This window comes from Gopherus evgoodei, chromosome 4, assembly GCF_007399415.2.
Source record: "Gopherus evgoodei ecotype Sinaloan lineage chromosome 4, rGopEvg1_v1.p, whole genome shotgun sequence".
Taxonomy (NCBI): Eukaryota; Metazoa; Chordata; order Testudines; family Testudinidae; genus Gopherus; species Gopherus evgoodei.
In genome coordinates this window covers 139223459-139244841 of record NC_044325.1, presented here as the reverse complement: position 1 = coordinate 139244841, position 21383 = coordinate 139223459, and the positions used below count along the sequence as shown (strand labels likewise).

The following is a 21383-nucleotide window of genomic DNA, read 5'->3' as shown; positions in this document are numbered from 1 at the left end:
AGCACGTAACCAAACTATCTTGGCCTGTTCCACCTCCTACTGGAGTCCTATTCATAGCATTTAGACACCACCGTCAGCTGCACACAGGCAGGAGCTCCTAATGCAGAGGCAGGCAACCTATGGAATGTGTTCCAAAGGCAGCACACGAGCTGATTTTCAGTGGCACTCACACTGCCCGGGTCCTGGCCACCAGTCTGGGGGCTCTGCATTTTAATTTAATTTTAAATGAAGCTTCTTAAAACATTTAAAAAGACGTATTTACTTTACATACAACAATAGTTTAGTTATAATAGACTTAAAGAAAGAGACCTTCTAAAAACGTTAAAATGTATTACTGGCACGCGAAACCTTAAATCAGAATGAATAAATGAAGACTCGGCAAACCACTTCTGAAAGGTTGCCGACCCATGCCCTAATGCATTGGAAAGCAAGGACATGGCCCTGCCTCCTCTGCAGTGTCTTGCATTTAGGGGGCTCCTGGCCGGAGCAGTCCCTACACTTCACAGTCTGCAGCTGTGCTGCTTATGGCCTCCACCCTTCTTGTACACCTACAGAGCAGTAGGGCTATAGTTTATATCCATCAGGAAGCTCTGCCAGGATGCACACTCCTTTTCAGAGGAGCAATCAAACGCCACAACCCAACCCCTCACCCTCAGCCCTTCCTGATCCCCTCCTGTGGCAGCCATGACGGGAGTTAGACCTGAGTTTGCCTCCTCACACTCTTTACTACAGCTGCAGGGTTACAGCATGCTTGAAGACTAGCACAAGGGTGCATTGATTTATCTAGGTAAACAATAAGTAATGAGGGAATATTTTCCCTTGTGGAGGGTTGTATGTCAAGATTGGCAGAATGAGGATGCTCAGAAAAGAGCTACATGTGCATCTTAGAAAAGGGCAATGTCTGGGCAAAGCCAGAAAGTGAACGTAAGAACATCTGTACTGGGTCAAACCAAAGGTCCATCTAGCCCAGTATCCTGTCTTCTGACAGTGGCCAATGCCAGGTGCCCCAGAGGGAATGAACAAAACAGATTTTCATCAAGTGATCCATTCCAAAGTGCTGCTAGGATCACATATGTACAATTTGGGCCAAAGCTGTTGGTGGTTTGGCACCTTGACTGCTCAAGTGGGGCTACTGTGGCTCTTTGTGGTCATCTGAGATTGTATGCTAGGAACATGCAGTGTTGTAAACAACTTCCAGTAAAGAACTTGATTTCATCCTGCCTAAGTAAAACATGCAAGCCAGCCAGACGATTGAATTTGCCAGCCATAATTTGTGGGTATTCACCAGCTGCATGCAATAAAGTACATGTGAACGGATTTCCCTTGCAGGAACATTTAAACCTTTAAAAGAATGATTCTTTTAAAGTGATCAGTGCTAAACACAACATAACTCCAGGCAGCCCAGGAAGGGAGGAAAAGAGGCGCACAACAATAAGCAACAGTGACCTGGACAATTTTATTTACACTTCAGCTCCCCAGTAATTGGATTCTGTATCTCTGTTCCTGACTTAAGGACATTCTACAGGTTTCCCCTCATTGCACAGGAAGGAATTGGTTATATTGTTTGTTCCGTATTCTTATCTGCCCACTAATATTGTAAACATTTTGTTAAATTTTCCCAATTTTGTGTCCTCCAAACACACACATGCACATGTACACACACACACAAAAAGATGACCCTAAGTGTCCAGTTCCTGATTCAGGGTCTGTCCAAACATGAAGTTATTCTGGAACAACTATTTTGGAATAACTACATGTGTGGACACTCTTATTCTGGAGTAATGCAGTTTGCAAGTGGATTAAGCTGAGCAAGAAAAAGGCACTCTTATTCCAGAATACAAGCACCACACACAGAGCTATTTTGGAAGAGCTAGTCCACTTTTTATTCACACCGTACCTTATTCTGGAATATCTTTCATGCACAGGCAAGCCTTATGTCACAAATTCTCTTCCATGCTACCAGGTCCTGATGAGAATCCTTTCATGACCAGTATCTGACCTAATTGGCACTCCTGACATCAGTATCGGACAGACTCAGCACTCTCTGATATATCTGGCTCCCTTCCATCCTCTCCTTCAGAAACTCCTTAGTCTGTCCCCTTATTCTTCCAGAGGATATTAAGTACTTGTATGAGTCTGTTTGCGCTTTGTAGCATCCTCACTCATGCCTTGGGACTATAAATTCCTTACAAGAAGGACCTCTTAAACATAGCACCTCTTATATAGCACCACATATACCATATATATATATTACACACACACACACACACACACACACACACACACACACACACACACACACACACACACACTGTCTTGAGGGCTTCATACATTATCACAGTCTTAAAAGTGCCAGGTGTTTGGAGCGTGACGATCAGAAAGTGCAGTTTTCTTCTGTTTGTGTCATTGAATGTCCTTGTTGAGCTTGGGTTGAAAGTAATGCGGCAACTTGTTAAGACCTGCCAACACCTCTTAATAGTCTCTCAACTCACGGTCTTTGCTTACTCTTCTTGGCTTTGCAGGTGCATATGGAGGTGAGCAGGCCCTATGTTAATTTTAAGATTCTTTCAAGTAATGCTTTCCTCTCGCTTGTAAACAAATCAAGGGCAGCAGTAAAAGAAGAAAGGAAAATAAATCTTCAGTGAGATCACAAACACGGTGGATTCTTTTCAATCTTTTGCTTTTACAGTTCGCTTCGGTAATGACTTCCTAGGAAAGCGCAGAAGATGCTATGTGCCACCAATGCTCTCATTTCAAAAAGTACACAGGATGTTCAAAAGCCATGAGGGGCTCCATGCAGTTGGCCCAATGCATAGGCAGTCCCTTCCTGGGATATCTATCACCACAAAGTCCATGCCATGTCACAGCATTTGTCATTCTCCTTCTCTAGTATTCTCAAGAATTTTGACAAGATTTTCTAGACCAAAAATATAGCCGTGGTCTGGCCCGTCGTAGATGGTGTGATTATACTTTGAACCTTTATAAGTGGTGTGAGCAAAATCTATCATGCGGATGTCAACTTTGGGGTGACCAGTCCCATGTGGCATGGTGCAATTTACGTTCTGAAAACACCCCTGAGGATGGTTGTCTAAAGTTTCTTTGTTGTCCTTGGTTTCCTGTCCATCATAGATGATGAGAAGGGAGCTGGAGTAGAATCGATAGGAGCTCTGGGTTTTGATGACTGAAAGCAGAGCCTTTAGCTGTAACAGAATGGGTTCCAAGAGGTCTGTTCTGAGGTGGTTACCATTGTGAAGGAACTGGTAGAGAGCTTGTCTGAAGCCATCGGGCAATAGTTTCCTTCCATAATACTTGTCTTTGCAGAGAAATTGGCCAGTATCTGCTTGGTAAACCTTGAATAAAAAGAACAATAATCCAGATTGTGTCTCTCTCAAATTATTGCACCTTCGAAACATCCTGCATGTAAGTAATCCAGCTAGTTCAACAGAAGGAAAAGCACGTAGTCTAGAGTTAATCTAAAATGAAAGGGTCCACAATCAAGCTGGTACATGGGATGCTTAGTTCCTCTCCAGTCTCAACAGCACATGGCAATTGATGCAGCAGGCTGCTAACTGAATCTAAAATCTTGTCTACATGGGAGGTTTAAGCTACTGCTAGCCAGCCAGCAGGATAGCTGCACTGATACAAACCCCTAGTGTAGACAGGCTGTAAGCCGCAGTTTGCACTGGTACAATTTACCCCCGCTTGAAACTGGTATAAGAAACATGAGGGGAAATAGTGATTGATAGCAATTTACTCCCATCTACATTAAGTGTTTGCAGCAAAACCAGTGTCTGAAACTGGAATAAACAACCACTCTAGACAAGCTTTAATAAAGGTGCTGTACCCACCCTCAGCTGTACAACAGTCTTATTTTCCAAAGCACAGAAATAAAGAACTGTAAGGAAATCTAGACAGGAATATTTACACGATCAAGATCTGGGAGTGGATACAGAATTAGTTTACATACCATATGTAATTTAAAGCATAATCAGTTCAGTATCAAAACACTGAAGACTGGAGAGGAACCTACTTGACGCTAGCTATTTACAGTGCTATATATGTGTTTTAATCATAATAATTATCCCGCAGACACAGCAGAGCAATGTTCTAAATCTTCTCAGAGGCATAAGTGAAACAAATTTATGCTTTCAGTATCTAGCAGGAAGGGGGTGACAATTTCATCATGAAGAGATGTAATATTTAGCACAAAAAAGGTGTCTGGTATTTGCACTGACTAGCCTAGCCAGATCCTAGAAATGAATGAGCATGGAAAGTTTATGTTCTTCTTTCTTCCAGGTTCCAGTCCTGACTAACACTGAACAGCATGGGCAGAGAATCAGGACAATGTATGTGTCTAGGGCCAGATCCTTAGCTGGTGTAAAATGGGGTAGCTCAATTGAGATGAAGACTGAAGCTATGGCCGTTTATACCAGCCGACAACCTGGCCCTTAGGGTTTATTAAGTGGTAATTTCTTGTGCTTGTTTTGAAGAACAGAAATACTGAAGGGGTCAAGAGGCCGCCCTACCTGCATTCCGCAGATGCGAACTCCAAGAGATCCAGAAGTACTCTGTTCACACTTCTTTATGTGGCGTGCTTTCTTCTCTTCTGATGCATCATCTCCATGCTGCCTGGTTCCCATCTTCAAGTCCAGAATGCAGGGATATTGATACTTTGACACCACATTTTCAAGCAACAGAAATTCTGGACACATGAGTTAAGGGAGACTAGTTATTATTAAATGTACAATTGAAATAGGTCTTAAAATCAGGGGTGGCTCTGAGCATCCTCTGAAGTTCACCATAATCATTCACAATTGTACTGAGACTTTGCAATGCACCTTCACCAGCACTCATCGTGGCTACTGGCCCCTTGTTGCCAATTTCAGTCAACTTATTCTAAGTGCAATATCACCAGTTAAACTATCAGTGGCTCAGTTCTCTAGTGTGGATGTAGCCCAGAGCTGTCAATCCAACACCTTTCATCAACACTAAAGTCACTCAAGTCTGTTGGTGGTGGGGTTAAGCTGCATTTATCACGTGACCGGTGATCAAATGACGTGTCTGACGAAGGAGAAGAGCTGTTGCTGCTTTGATCCCTTTATGTGAAGGACTCCCTTGACTTTGGATGGACATCCTCTGATGTGGAGTTTCTTTTAAACACAGATAGAGAGGATCAGAATGCAGTTAAATACATTGTATTCATGCCCAAGGGTTTTGGGGCCTGTTATAACCTACACATTAAAATGTTTCATTGATTACGATTGTGATCCATTATTAGCAGCCAATATAAATACTATCAACTCTCCATCAGAAGGTTGGTCTCCCCCCACGCAGCATCACCGCTATGAAATAAGCAATAAGCAAAGTGCAACAAGAACGGCTGGAATAAAAAAGGATACGATGTAGTTTGTTCTCATCAAGTTTGGAGGACATGCGGTTCAGATGCAGCTGGTGGCAGTGCAGTCCCCAGGGGTTATAGCTCTTTCTTTCTGGCTGGTTCCCATTTGTATCCTCCATGAGCGAAGAGACGTCCGTATGGTACTGAAGTTCCGTCCTCAGGAGTGCCTTCCCGGGGCAGCTAGACAAAATACACCAAAGAAGCAAATTTGGTTGTAAGCTCCCAGAAAAGAAGTTGGCCTTTTCCCCTCCTTTTGTAGAGTATGAAACCCGATAAGGGAAATTTTCAGGGGCCCTCGAGGAAACAAGTATTCATCCTGGCTAACCTGCAGGGATCCTTTGTTACTGAGTTAAAGTAATTTTCAGGAAGTTAGGCGGTTGCTTGGTGCCAATATTTTTTTATTGCAATTTTAAAGTGAGTTTGGCTTCTGTGAAGGGGCCCAGATCCATTGCACTGAAGCCTGGAGATCTCCATTTATCCACCTAACAGGTGCAGCACAGGCAAACTGCCTGCCAATGTGCCTTATCTCTGGGTTAGAGGGACTACCTCTGATGGGGAGAGTGGATTCATTCTCCCTGTGTATTCAACCCTTGGTTTCATCCATCTTATGGGTATGATTCCTCCTCTCTCATCGAGGTCAGTGGCAAAACTCCCACTGGCTTTAATGGGAGCTGGATCGTACTTCTAAACGATAGCTAAACTGGGTCTGTTTTGAACCAGTTAGTGATTGATCCTGCATCTCACTGAAAACATTTGAGAATTTAAAAAGTCAGGGTGGATCTCCTCTGAAGTTCTAGCAGAGCAACTGTTCAGGGCTCCATTGAGTTTTGTAGACATGAGCCAGCATTGAGGTTGGTCCAGCACTGCTCCATGCAAGGAGACTATCAGGAGGTATTCTTTTGTGCGTAAAGGCTGCACACATACCCTTTACAGCCTTCTACAGGGTGCATCTCACTATCCTCTGTGCGGCTTCTGTTGCTGTTGAGCTTCTCTGGGCAGTGATTGGGGGACAGGAGGCACAGCCATGGCCTCACTTCCTTCCTGCTGCTTTTGGGGCAGAGGAGGTGAAAAGCATCCCCTTCTCTCTCCAGAATTCAGAGGCTGCAATTCTGCCTGATGGCAAGTGGAGGTCAAATAAGAGGTGTTTGTGAAAAAGGCCCAAATCCTGGTCACAATCACCTAGGTGTCAATCTGAAGTGACTCCACTAGTTAGTGGAGTCACTCCAGATTAGCACCTGTGTAAATGACATCAGAATCTGGCCCATAGTTTTGGGAGATTGCAGGGAGAGAAGGCCACTGAAGCCAATGGCTGGTTTCTGATCTAATTTACACTGCAGTAAATCAGGAGTCACGCCACTGAAGCCAATGGAGTTACACCGTGGCAAAACCAGAGTGAGATCCGATTCCAGCCCATTATTTGTTTGGAATATTCCTATGCCAGACATAAGCATACCACCCACCTGGGCTTCGTGCCTACAAGGCACAGACTATAAATGCCATCAGTCTGTATTTGGCTCAGATTGCAAGCGGAGCTAGTGCTGCTTCAGAGCCCCTCGACTCATGCAGCCACCTCTTGCTCGCACCGGGCACTCACCTGTCTTTGATGGTCTTTGTGAAAGGTGCCTGACTCCATTTGACAAACAAGCGCTCGCTGCTGGTGGTGGACATCCGCTTGATCTCCTGACATAGCATCACCGAATGCTCCTTATCCAAGGAACTGCAGTTGTCGGTCGGCAGGCTGGGGCTGGCTATCAGGCCTAGGTTGCCCACGCTGTCCTTTCTGAGGCACACCGAGATGATACCTACAAAAGGAGGGACGATCATGTGAATGTGACAAAAATTTCCCAGGCAACAGGTTAACCTGCACTGAGCTATTACAGACCAGTCATTGCTTACATGATTAGCCAGGTGTCATCCCACTCTGTTCAAGGTGCTTGTATCAGAACTTTGATACTTAGCAGTGCACTTACCCAAGGATAGCTTAGTGCTCTAGCAACTGCTGAAATCAGATCCTCCGCCCTGTAAATGTAAGCAGTCCCTGAGCCTCTGGAAAATAGCTGACGGCTTTTTAGATGCCCCCTACTACCATTCCACCCAACCCCCACCTTGCTGCCTCACATGGAAGCTGTCCTGTATATCATGTTCTTTGCATTCTCCACTCCACTCTGGGCATTCATTCTTTCCAAGTTATGCAACAGCTGAACCAACAGGGGCCTGAAGCAGGATTCTTGAGGGCTTGGCTCGCTTACAAGGAGCCATTCAGGTCTCTCGCTCTTAAGTGGTTTTCCAGCAGCAGGGAACAAAATGAGGATGGGAAGAGAGGGAGAATCCTTGAAACAAATGTCAGTGTGCGCACAAGGTGTCTGTAATCAATGAAAGCACTGGAATTTAGAAGAGTCACGGCTACAGGAACCTTGCTGCATTGTCATAAGGAGTTTCGGTAAAGCACAGGTAAGGAAGTGCCTATTGTAGTGATTCTGTGGCCACACAGGACTTCGTGGTCATTAGCATGGACAGAACTAAGGAATTTCTGCTCCAAAATAATAGGTCTTCAGCATTAAGTCATATCCATTGCCTGTACCAGCAATAAGGTCTTGTGGTCTCCAAGGGTTCTCCAGGCAGTTGCATCTGAGCAGGTCTAACATTCTGTCCAGGAGAGGCAGATAGAACTCTGGCCTAGGAGACTGCAGTTCCAGGCCCAGCTCTGCCTTGACTCAACGTCAACTGTAGCCTCTAATTTTGGATACCTCTGTTTTTGGGAAACCCAATTTGAGACACCCTGGGCTTAATTTTCAGCAATGTCGAGCCCCTCACTTGCTGCTGAAGCCTCCCTGTGTTTCAGCTTCCCCACTTGGCAACAAGGACTCTCTTCTAAGGCACAGTGAGCTCTGCCGATGAAAAGTCCTACACAAGTGCCATGCAGAACTATTGTATATCCATGCATGAATACATTATATATTAAAATAGCTTTGTTTGCCGAAGGATTTCTCACTCATTTTTGCAGCTTTCCCCATTACTCAGAGCCAAACTCATCTCTAACATAACTCCACTGAAGTCAATCTTCAGATTTCTTATAAGTGGCCAATGGCATTTTTAATGGCTGCAAAAAAAAACCCTCTACCACTGAAAAATACAGAGGAAGACTGACTATTTAGAAAGCTGGTCTTGAATAGTTTCAGATTATAAACAAGAGCAAGTGTAACAGTATCTTAGCAGTGTGACCTATTTTATCACACTTTGCACTGTAACAAATGGACTGTTGAAGTAAACGGATACCCTGGTGAGTTAGAGCCTTCCAAATTCCAAAATGTTTGGGGTGGGGGTGGGGGGATTGTAGACAGCATCATTAAATCTATCAGTGGCCATGGAGTTAGCCAATAATGCCCCAGTTGGAGGACTTTGTTCCGATTGCAAACCAAGGAAAATACACAGGGCCAGATCTCCAAAAGCACGTGTGCGGGTCTGAAAGTGTGGCCCACAGTAATTACCTTTGTATGTATCAGCTACGCTGGCATGGGTTTGGCCTTCCAATGCACTGTATTGGTTTTTCTCTAGGAGTTAAAGACCACCAGGAATGGAAGACTGCCTCTGCAATCACTTCATATTGCCATTAGGGGGCACAGAAGAGAACACTAATTGGCTACATACCTGTCTCTTGCTTGACTTATGAGGCCGGACAGTGATACCTATTGGTGAAAGCCTGGAATGCTAAATATTAGGCATCATCCTTAAATATTCAAAACATCCCGCAGTATTTTAGCTGTGCAACTTCCATTGACTTTAATAGGCATCACATGGCTGAACCTTTCTGCAATGCAACCTTTTATGTATTTACCCCTCTCTTAGAAAAGTTTTAGTAACAGGGACCCTTGCCTCAGCGCTTCAAATGACAAATGACTCACGGGCATGGCTTGTGTATGAGGCAGCTATCACCTTTCAGGTAAAGATTGACTGCAGTGGTCCCCTTGCTAAGGACAGCCCTGATCTGACAGTGAGAACTTCTCTGTCAATTCTATCAATCACTCCTGCATTGTGAACTTCCTTACAGCAGTGCCAGTCCAGAGTCCAGCAGTGCAGGGATTTTCAGAGCATCGCCTTTTCAGTGTTAGACAGGATTCTAGCCATGTGAGCTGCTCACAGCAGTGCCCAGTCATTTCCAACTCCCACAATAGTAAGCACAGTCCAAAAGCAGCTCATAATGATGGCTTTAGGGACCTACAAAAGCCACCAAGAGCAAGAACCACACCACTTGGCAAAATATAGATCTGGTTTTCCTATCTAGAAATCACTAGGTGGAAACCTCCCCATCAGTCTTTGAAGGGAGATGTATTTTTGCAGCTTAGAAATAAGGAAATTCCATTTTCCAAAGGAAATATAATGGAACAATTATGGAAGCCCCCTTCCTTCCATTTAGCGAGAGATTACCGTCAGAAAATGACTGTGAAAATGGCAGTTTCTTACTCCACTAAACTGCCCCCCTGCTCATCTTCAAAGTCATATCTGCTGACTTTGCTGACTAAAACAAGCGCTCATGGCCTGAATTATGAAGGTGCTAAGCATCCACTTCAGATGGAGTTGTGGGTGCTCAGCATTTTCGAAAATCTGGACCTTCCTTTCCCACCCTCCTCTTGTGCCAGCATTGCAATACCAGCACAGTTTAAAGAGAGGGAGCTAGATTTTATTCTGGCTTGTGCATCACCCCCAGAATTGTAAATTAAATTCCAGTTACCAAGCCTGGATTAGAGATGATCATGCAAGAACCAGTAATACATCCATCTTGCCTCTCAGATTCCCAGTTTGAGTTTGCAGAGCCAGCAGATATGAAAACAATTTCATCTAGGCTGACTCGATGCAATCACTGTGAGACAAACGTAAGACCCCCTCAATGTTAACTCTACAGTCTGTTTTCAGAGTATATTTCTTATCAAATATATTATAGCTACATCTCAAATGCTGGGTGCAACATTCAAAAGCTGTCCCATAGCATCAGATGGTGTAAATCAGCATAATAACCCCATTGAATCATGCTGGTCTTGCCCTATACGTTCTATATAGCAGGAAACATATAGGTCTTAAATATCTTATATTAATATGAAGATTAATAGGGACATTTTTCAATGGCAGTGAGGCATCAAAATTTCAATGGAATATGGACACACTTGAAAATCCCAGCTTTAATAAATATATTTTGTTTCATGGTATATAGCACTATGGGACTGGGCTAATTTTGCTTATGTCTCATAATTGACATACTGTAAATTCACAAAACAAATATATAATACATGGTTTAAGGCAGGGCCGCCCAGAGGATTCAGGGGGCCTGGGGTCTTTGGCGGCAGGGGGCCCCTGGAATGCCTCGAAGACCCACGGCGGGGGCTCCCTGCTGCCAAATTACCGTTGAAGACCTGGCATTTCAGCAGCAGGTTCCGCTTCAGTGGTAATTCGGCTGCAGGTGGTCCTTCTGCCCTGTAAGGACCCCCGCCGCTGAAGACCCGGAGTGGAAGAGACTCTGGTGGCCCGGGCCCCTCAAGAGTTTTCCAGGGTCCCTGGAGCGAGTGAAGGACCCTGCTCCAGGGCCCCCAAAAAACTCTCATGGGGGCCCATGCAGGGCCCAGGGCAAATTGCCCCACTTCTCCCCCCCCCCCCCAGGCGGCCCTGGTTTAAAGAATATTGGCTGCTACTGTACTGCTCTTTTATTCCAACTGTGGGTTTCTTATCTGAAAGCAAAGCTTTGTTGCATTAAAGTGCTTTCCATTCCCTTCCTTTCAGTCCCACCAAAAATTCCGTCCCATTCTATACAAAGCAAGCTAGGCAGACAGACTATATTTACAGAAGCTATCTGCATGCAAGAGGCATCTCTACAATTTGTTTTGCTATGTAGCTGCTACCTCTTCTCTCGCATATTTATTTTTAAATGTAAAAGTGTGCTTATTTACTGCCATGCGCAATAGGAATCTGAACAGAAGTGGGCCTGAAAAATAAATCCATAATCCTGTAGCCAGCTCCAACCTAGACAGACAGCACTGAGAGACAGGGGGGTGGAAGGAAGGGAGAATGCTTGTCTCAAGGTCACTTGATCTGCCTGAAATGGGTAAGTGAGCTGCCAAGTCTGTGCAGATGCTCTTTAAAGAGCACTAACACGGTGTTGGATTTAAATGATGACATTTGAACAATACTGTGCACAGTGTCGTCATTACATAGTGGTCCCTGAGCCCCAAGAGGGGCTAACAATAGAGACAGGGGACATCTATACGCGCCAATTGGCGATAGAGGTCACAAGAATATTCCTTTTGACATTTAACCTTCTCTTCCTCCTTATGGGAAAATAGTTCACCTCTTTTGAATGTGCCCAGCCTTGTCTCTCCCAGCAGTGGCATGTGCAGTGGGAAGAGACAAAAACTACCTGTGCTAACACAATGGATTGGACAAGGATCACAGCTTTATTGCCACTTACTGCAAAACTCATTGAGATGTCACAGGCAAAAAGGGAAAACAAAGCAAAACAACACAACAAGGCTGTCGCCGAATCTGCAGGCGTTTGATGCCTTAACTACTCCAGGCAACACTGCACAGTTCCAGGACAAACCCCAGGGTCAGGCTCATTCAGTCCTGCATTCTGGTGAGCTACAGAAAAATGCTTAGAATGCAGGTGCTTTTCCCTGAAGCAGCTGTGTAATATTGTCACGTAAACCCACAGGTCAATGTGTAAAATAGCGATTAAGATACCAACCTCCTTTGTAGAGAGTTGTGAGAGCAATGGGTGAGAAGCACTAGAAGAGTTAGGTATTATTAATGATTATTATTATTAATTATTATTTCACACAAATTGGACAGGGAAACTAGGCTGAAACTGCATATTCATGGGTAGGTCCTTTCTTCCACCTGGGGGCATCTTAGACTTAATTGGGATTCTGCATGCATGCAGGGGGAAAGTCCATGCAGATACAGTTGCAGGATCAAGGCCTTAATTACCACAAATGACTTCAATTCTGTGGTGTCTGGGTTGCAAACAAGGCAGGGAAATGCATTCTTTCCAACACCAAGCATTCCAAAATCATGGGTCAGCCTCCCCTGCCCCCTCCCCCAAATCAGGAGATTGGTTTAAAAACCAAATAAAATAAATAAATAATAAGTTTTGGATTCTATTTATTTGTCTTCTGTTTTTTGAGCCTTTAGGGTGCATTCAGGAAACGTTTTCCAGCTTTTCTCTGCAAGTATAAGGGACATAAACTTATTCTTTTTAAAAAATGGAAGTTGAGTTTCTCACCTAATCACAGGATTCCAGGAGTTGGGGCTTTCAGAAAAACATTACATTTCCTGGGACACAATACCATAGCGAGAGTTGGCATCGCTGGGAAAATTTGAGGAGGAAAATGTAATTTAAAAAATCATGCAATGGTGGGTTACAATTAGATTTTATAGAACATTTAGACTTACGCTGAACACAGTGTATCCCTTTAAACTGCAAAGTAATGAGAGTCAGCTCATAAATCAGTTCATAACCCAAGGCATTTTGGTGAATGTTAAAATTGCATGGACGGGGTATTATGGTGGATGTTGTGCACAGAAAGAGTTTGTTGCTTATTTGGAAAACAGAGAGGGATCATTTCTGACCTCAGAAATATTAGCCTTTGACACAGCAACTGATTAGTTTGTTAGAAGATAGCTGGTGTTATTTGTCTGGTTATCTAGAGACCCTGACAATGGATCCCAGAAGAGTAGGGACTGGAGAGGGTGGAGACTTGAGTATCTTAAAAGTTTAGTCTATCCCTGCTCCGATTTCTCATTCCATCAATGTCAAACCTCAGCTGCTGGTCACCGACATCCAGTCAACAAGTGCTAGAGATAAGGGCCATATCCTCAGTTAGTGGAAATCAATGAGGCTTCATTGACTTCAGCAGAGCTATGCTGGTTTCCACCAGCAGAGGATCTGGCCTAAGGTTTGCACAGTCTTCTGTGAAGGTGTCATAAACAGATAAGTAAGAGTTAATAGAACAGAAGTACTTCATATCTCTTTTACCTGTAAAGGGTTAATGAGATCAGTGAACCTGGCTGTCACCTGACCAGAGGACCAATCAGGGGACAGGATACTTTCAAATCTTGAGGGAGGGAAGTTTTTGTGTGTGCTGTTAGTTTTTGATTGTTGTTCTCTCTGGGTTCTGAGAGTGACCAGATGTGCAATCAGGTTTCTCTCCAATCTCCCTGATACAGGTTCTTATAGATTCAAAATAGTAAGTACTAGGTGATAAGGTGAGTTAGGCTTATGTTTGTTTTCTTTATTTGCAAATGTGTATTTGGCTGGAAGGAGTTCAAATTTGTATTTTGCTGAAAAGATTTTAATTTGTACTTGTATACTTAGGCTGGGAAGGTATTCCCAGTGTCTATAGCTGAAAGACCCTGTAACATATTCCATCTTAAATTTACAAAGATAATTTTTACTGTTTTTTCTTTTTTTAATTAAAAGCTTTTCTTGTTTAAGAACCTGATTGTTTGTTTTTTTTATTCTGGTGTGAGACCCCAGGGGACGGGGTCTGGATTCACCAGGGAATTGGTGGGGAGAAAGGAGGGAAGGGGGAGAGAAAGGTTAATTTCTCTCTGTGTTAGGATTACTTTCTCTCTCAGGGAGAGTCTGGGAGGGGGAGAGAGAAGGAGGGGGGAAGGTGAATTTTCCTCTCTGTTTTAAGATTCAAGAAGTTTGAATCACAGTGATCTTCCAGGGTAACCCAGGGAGGGGAAGCCTGGGAGAGGCAACGGTGAGGGAAAGGGTTTACTTTCCTTGTGTTAAGATCCAGAGGGACTGGGTCTTGGGGGTCCCCGAGCAAGGTTTTAGGGGGACCAGAGTGTACCAGGCACTGGAATTCCTGGTTGGTGGCAGCGCTACAAGTACTAAACTGGTAATTGAGCTTAGAGGAATTCATGCTGGTACCCCATCTTTTGGACGCTAAGGTTCAGAGTGGGGGTTTATACCATGACAGAAGGTTACCAATGGCCCAGTCAGGAAGAGGGCTAAAGGACTGATAGTAGGAAGGTGATAAAGTCTTTGGAGTCTGAGATCTGTGTTTGATTGCTGGCTCTGCTACAGACTCCCTGTGCAACTTCAGGTAAATCACTATGCCTCTCTGTGCCTCAGTTCCCCATGTGTTAAAGGGAGATGGTACACTCCCCTCCCTCACAGGCAAAGGACAAAATCTGTTATTGATTGGAAGTCACTCAGCAACGATGGTGATAAGGGATAAAGCAGGAATGGGTAAACCTTGTGGAAGTTTTCCAAATCTCTCTATTAATGCTTTGGTTTCACAAAGCTAATTTAAACCATGTTTTTTTCAAGGCTAATCTAATTTTGTTTTAAAGATCTTTTTCTAGCTAATGGAAATACTGAGTCTGATTTTCAGAGATGCTGGAAACCCACAGTCTCCATTGACTTCACCTGGTGCTATAATTACTTGTCACCTCTGAAGATCAGGCGTGGGGGAATCCTCACATGTTGTACAGCCAGCTCAGTGCAAGCCTCTTCTATTTCTATCCACCTGTCCCCGAGCAGAGGAGTGTATTAGATCAGGAGAGGGCATGCCCAGAACATACAGTACTCTAGCAATCCCTACATATATAAAGACCTTCAGTGGGTTGCAACAAACCATCATAGCTTAGAGCAGCCTTGAGCTGTGTCTCTTAGCAAGATCAGTCCACATCTCCTGACTCGCACTGAAAGGGTTAATAGATGCCAGCATGCAGGAATTTAACTGAGACTATTATTCCAAAGTAGCCTTAAAAAAAACGAACACTTCCTTTATCAGTGAGAGTCTGGCCAGGCTGCAGGGGCTGACAGCCACAAACCTCCTCATTGTCCCAGGGGCACTGGGCTAGTTCTGCATTACAACCCGCAGCAGTCTCATTAACCAAAGGTCAGATTATTACTGAGTGAGGGAATGACAGCTTACAGGCCAGCCTCAGTCATTTCCTAATGAGGGATAATTAAATGCTACCTGTGTATAAAAAGAAGTCTACTTCAAGGGCTTACATCCACAAATAAACAAAGGGCATCCTCTCAGCAGGGAAACTGTTGTGTTACGGGCTGTCCCATCCACCTGGTTGACAGCTCCTCCCCAGAGATAGCTGCATCTCACTGGTTCTCTGTGCCTTGGAATCTTTCAGGACAAAAGTTACTTTAAAAATGCAATGTATTATTTTCCCCTGGCTTCTACTATATCTTGCTGGATAAACAGTTGTACAGAGCACCATTTGGCTTGGAGGTCTCCAGCTTCTACATATATTTCTCTCATTTTCTGCAAACTAGGGGATCAGAACTTGCTATTCTTACTCAGGCAAATCACACAGTACTGGGCTCTAGGAAAGGAATGAATGAGCTTCCATTTTTGTTTTTTTTTCTCCTGCTGATGATAGCTCATCTCAATTGATTGGACTCTTACAGTTGGTATGCGTACTTCCACCCTTTCATGATCTCTGTATGTATAAATATCTCCTGTCTGTGTGTTCCATTCTGTGCATCCAAAGAAGTGGGCTGTAGCCCACGAAAGCTTATGCTGAAATAAATTTGTTAGTCTCTAAGGTGCCACAAGTACTCCTGTTCTTTTTGCGGATACAGACTAACACGGCTGCTACTCTGAAACCTGTCATTTTGTTTGGCTCACTTTGAAAGTTGTTGAGGCTTCAGCGCCCTCAGATCACACAGTGAAAGCCGATGAAGAATGTGTGTGTGAGAACGGGTCCATGTGTATTAAGTGATAAGGCCTATGTAATGAGTACTAAGTTAGAAGAGAAATTATAAGGGACATGTGCTGTGTGTATGGAGAAATTATCAGCTGGGTGGGTATGGGCGTTGGGTAGGAGTGCGGACTGAGTCGGGGCAGCCAGATCAGGCTCATTTCTCCAGCACACCAAAAACAGTCTCCTGTAGAACCCACTTCCCAAGCTACTGGCAATAAAGCAACAGGCATGTGACTCATGCTGCTGACATATAATCCGTAACAATTCAGCTGCTGTGCATGTCTGTCACAGGTGTGCGCTCAGCTCAGTTAGCCAGCAGCAGGCAGATATTTGGGAGCACCATACGAGCTTGTTACAGCAAGAGACAGAAGCTCAGGGAGAATAATAATCCTTCCTCTTCAACAGGCCCAGTGGCATGATGCACCCTCCCAACCCCACTTCCCTCCCCAGGCTCAGAGTCCTCACTGTTGGGCCCTGTCAGGAAGCGCCTGTTGGCTGCAGGTACCCAGGCACCAAGCTCGCCGCAAGCTCATTAGTTCATGTTAATCTCTGCAGCAGTTCAGAAGCAAGAGAATAACGGTGCAGGGTCCTTGCTCTGCTCGCTTCCTAGTGGGGAAGATCTTCCTCCAGCTGAAGGCCCAGTGACAAGGAGGGCAGAGAACAGAAAGCTCAGCCAGGGTCTCAAGAGGGGGAAACAGGGAAGGGTGCCAGTGTATTTTTACGGAAGAGAAATTATCGGGGATAGGTGGCAGCTCAAGGCCAAGACCATACAACCCTTGGATGGATCACACACCGCCCCCACCCCCTTTGAACTTCTTATAACATAAGCAGTGCCTAGGTTGTGCTGGGCTCTCAGCACAGGGGTGACTTTGACCCTGAGGGAATGCAGGTAACTATAAACGCAGCTACTTAGTAAGGAGAAGTGGCAGGAGGTCTCTGAAACAGACGAGCTCCGCAGCCAGCCGTCGCAAGCCTAGGTTTCCATCACTCTTGTTGCGGCCAAAATAAAACCCTCCAGGAGAAAATCTTGAGGAGGAAGCTTGCTAGTCGAACAACTATTTGCTGCTGTCACAGAGGCAGCCATTTGCTCCGCTGGCTGGCAGCAACGCCCAGCGAGGAGGATGGTTTCTCCCAGGCTGGTCACTGGCATCTCAGATATGCGGATGGCACTCGAGCGCTAACATGACACTGGGCTGGCGGTGACACCGTCTCGCGTTACCAAAGCGGAACGGCTGGGTCAGGTGGGGAAAGGCTTGGCACATGAAACGAGGATGTCTTTGGATGCTCTCGTCACCACCACGTGTAAACGGGCTTCCCCCTCGTCCCCTTTTCCTTTTTCTATCTCTTCGGAAAAGATAATGAGCCCTTCCCTCCTCTTGCACCGCCTACTCCTCCACCTCTTCCTAGATCGTAATTCAGCAGCCTCATCCTCCTCCTGGCTAGACTGCTGCCACTTCGCTGATCTTGGCCCAGAGTCCTGACTGTCGCATGGGCTGAAGCTGACAGCATGACACCTGCTACAAGCGCTTGTTATCCCTCAAGCTGCTCTTACTGGGCCTGGTCTACCTGTAGCGTGGACCTGTTTAACTAAAGGTGTGAGGCTGCACCCACGTAGTTAAACTGGAGCAACTTTGTGTGTGGACACCCTTATATCAGTTTAAGCCTGGCTCACATCCACTTTGCTTGCACCTCTTAATTCACCAACATGAGCCTACTTTAAACTGGTGTAAAGTCTCCACATAGAAAGGGGAAATCTACACGGCAACATTAAGTTGACTTAAGTTACGTTGATGTACAGTCACGCCAGTAATTGAATCGGTTTTACACAACCACACTAAGTTCTTTGTGTCGGCGGTGCGTGTCCTCACCAGGAGCACTTGCACCGATTTCACTACTAGTGTGGGGCATTGTGGGGCGGTGCCTGAAAGGCAGCAACTGTGAATGAAAGCAATGCCGTGTCTACACTGACACGGCGTTGATCTAACTACATTGACTTAAGCGCTACATCTCTCACTCTTTGCATGAACAGTTAACCTTTGGAGAGCTCCCGGTGACTCACTAGCTCAAACACCACGCTCCAAAAGGGGGCATTTGGCCAGAATTCACATTTCTGTTGAGTGAGAAGCACTAACCGCTAGAGAGTCCAGCCAAAACCCTGTTATCTGCAGGAATCCTACCTGGAATTCAACAAGGGCTTTATAACTTATTCCTCTTGTTAAAATTCACTGCTTCACAGATTCAGAAGGGACCATTATGAGCCACTAGTCTGACTTCCTGCATAACACAGGCCATGCAGTGATTCCAGCATCTAGCCCAATCATGTGGTGGAGCAGGTGCTCTACCTTGTTAGAAAGACGCCCAGTCTAGACATCAGAGATGATCGGCTAGTTTTTAGAAGCTAAGATAAAAAGGCTGATCTTAGTAATCCACGCAACTTTCTGTACAATGATTGCAAGATTGAAAGAGAGTGTGTATAAGAACTATCCAGTATTGCTAAGAATGTTGAGAAAGTCTATAAAGTGTTGGAGATTCCAAAGAGCAGACCTCCTTGACACACACATTCTCAGTCGCGCTCTTCTCCCCCACCCCCCAATTTGCTCATCCTCAATGACTCCATTACAACTGAAGGACAAGAGAAACAGCCTTTTTTGAAGATGTAAGATGTTAAGATAGCATTTAATTTTTTCCCCATGTAACGCACTACTTGCTTCCAGTGGAGGCTAAGAGTTAAAATACAACAAGAAAGGATGTTCTCACATTATTTTCAGCCCCACTGGAAACAACAAGTACAAGGGAATTCAATAGATGGAACCTGATGTGAATTTCTCAGCTCAATTTTGCAAACCCAGGAAACTTAAAATAAAGGTGAAGAAAATCAGTTACATTTGTGGGTCCTGGAGTCTTATAGACAAATCCTAACATCTTCACTCAGGCAAAACACTGAAACGAATGGGAGTTTACTCCACTTTTACTCATGCAAAGGCACTCAGGGCTTGGACTATATTTTGGGAGTATGTTGACTGGCCCAGAATCTCCTCTTACACCAGGGTAAATGAGGAATGACTTCATGGAAGCCAATGGCATTAAACCCAAAGAGCCAGAAGAGAATCGGGCCCTTTGTCTCATTAAGGGAAGGAAAGGATCAATGAAATTATGGGTAGCTAACATCTTCTCTTCTGGTCATGGCTACCATTAGTAAACTCTCCCTCCCCTGCACCTGCAGCTCTCTCCTGGATCATCCAGCTCCTCCTTACCTTTGTACTGAGGCGTGAACTGCTTAATGGCCGTGGGGAGCGACTCGTAGAACCACTGCTCCTGGGAGATGAGGGGCTTGCAGATGGTGTGCTCATCATATTTCATCATGCTCATGTGGCCCCCAACCTGATGGATGAATGGCTCCAAAAGGACTGCTTTCCTGGGGTCCCTCGTGTCCAGCTTATTCTGCACCACCATGCTGTCCGGAGACCTGTGGTCCAACTTGTATTTGGGCTGAGGCGAAACACACTCCTTGACGGAAGTCTTTTTTTTTTAGTAGCAGTGAACTGGGGTCTATTGCGGAGAAGCAACCAGAAGATGGGCTTGGGTTTGTCAGCCCCAGGGGAACCTAGATCTTTGCTGCTTTACCACGTATAGGTCTTCTGTCTTCTCAATGTGCCGTAGAGAAAGTCTTTGCCAACTGAAGGATAAATACAGAATGTGAGAAAACAGGGGCAAATCACTTCCAAACACCCTCCTGCTTTTCAGTGGAGCTCTCCCCAAGGCTAAGGCTGCCTCCAATGGCTCCCTCTATGCTCCTGCATAAATCACTCTCCAGCCCAAGAGAAGCCCCCTATACATGCAGGGAGAGTTATACATTGAAGGCACATGCAAATCCCACCCTTGTAAGGTGATCTCTATACATGCACATGGCTGGGGTCCAGGGCTTGAGCTGCAGACCCAATTTAAATCTGGTAAGGGGGCAAAAAAAGTAGGAAAAGGCAATTGAAGAGAGCTGTCGGGTTAATGCAGCTCCCTCTGAGATTAGCTAGATCAGGGCATTCCTTCTGCCAGCTAACACCAAGCTATGAACGTGATGCTCCTTTTCCCTCCTAAAGGTAAACCAAGGTTAGGATAATAATACCAATCTCCTAAAATCATGTTGTTGATGAAGTTCTCAACCTTTTCTGAAGTTGTGCAAAGGTTAGGACATTCCCTGCCAGTGGCGCTATTTATAAAGACTTCTGTACTCTAGAAACCCCTGTGAAGGACATTCTCACACAAAGATGCCAGCAAAACCTACCTCCTACTCCCTATCCTCCCTCAGGAAGTCTCTCCACCTTCTACCCTCAGAGAAACCTCACACCAGGACATTCCTTGTCAATTAACATTAGGACACTTCTGCCCCTCCACACCCAAGAACATGATACAGTTCTGCAGTGACCTAGAATCCTATTTTCAACGTCTCTGACTCAAGGAATATTTCCAACACACCTCTGAACAACATACTAACACACAGAGACCTTCCTACTAACACTACAAAAAGATGGATTCTGGGTGGACTCCTCCCGAAGGTCGGAACAACAGACTTGAATTCTACATAGAGAGCTTCCACCGACATGCACCGGCTGAAATTGTGGAAAATCAGCATCACTTGCCCCATAACCTCAACCGTGCAGAACACAGTGCCATCCACAGCCTCAGAAACAACTCTGACATCATAATCAAAAAGGTTGACAAAGGAGGTGCTGTCGTCGTCATGAATTGGTTGGAATATGAACAAGAGGCTACTAGGCTGCTCTCCAACACCACATTCTACAAGCCATTACCCTCTGATCCCACTAAGGGTTACCAAAAGAAACTATACCATCTGCTCAAGAAACTCCCTGAAAAAGCACAAGAGTAAATCCGCACAGACACACCCCTAGAATCCCGAGCAGGGGTATTCTATCTGCTACACAAGATCCATAAACCTGGAAATCCTGGATGCCCCATCATCTCAGGCATTGGCACCCTGACAGCAGGATTGTCTGGCTATGTAGACTCTCTCCTCAGGCCCTACGCTACCAACACTCCTAGCTATCTTCAAGATACCACTGACTTCCTGAGGAAACTACAGTCCATTGGTGACCTTTCTAAAAACACCATCCTGGCCACTATGGATGTAGAAGCCCTCTACACCAACATTCCGCACAAAGATGGACTACAAGCCATCAGGAACCGTATCCCTGAAAATGTAACTGCAAACCTGGTGGCAGAACTTTGTGACTTTGTCCTCACCCAT

General features: G+C 45.0%; 1 protein-coding gene across 2 annotated transcripts in view; it reads right to left on the bottom strand.

Annotated features, from left to right (window-relative positions):
• Positions 1-1437: 1437 nt before the first annotated feature.
• Positions 1438-21383, bottom strand: part of IP6K3 (inositol hexakisphosphate kinase 3) — a 34230-nt gene continuing 14284 nt past the window's right edge. For both annotated transcript variants that reach the window (XM_030561374.1, XM_030561375.1), the window contains exons 2-6: positions 19378-19799; positions 6993-7200; positions 5400-5578; positions 4527-4702; positions 1438-3350 (exon numbers count right to left, since the gene is read on the bottom strand). In XM_030561374.1, coding sequence (XP_030417234.1) covers positions 2874-3350; positions 4527-4702; positions 5400-5578; positions 6993-7200; positions 19378-19576 — 1239 coding nt within the window. In that variant the 5' untranslated portion in view covers positions 19577-19799 and the 3' untranslated portion in view covers positions 1438-2873. The remainder of the gene's footprint in view (positions 3351-4526; positions 4703-5399; positions 5579-6992; positions 7201-19377; positions 19800-21383) is intronic.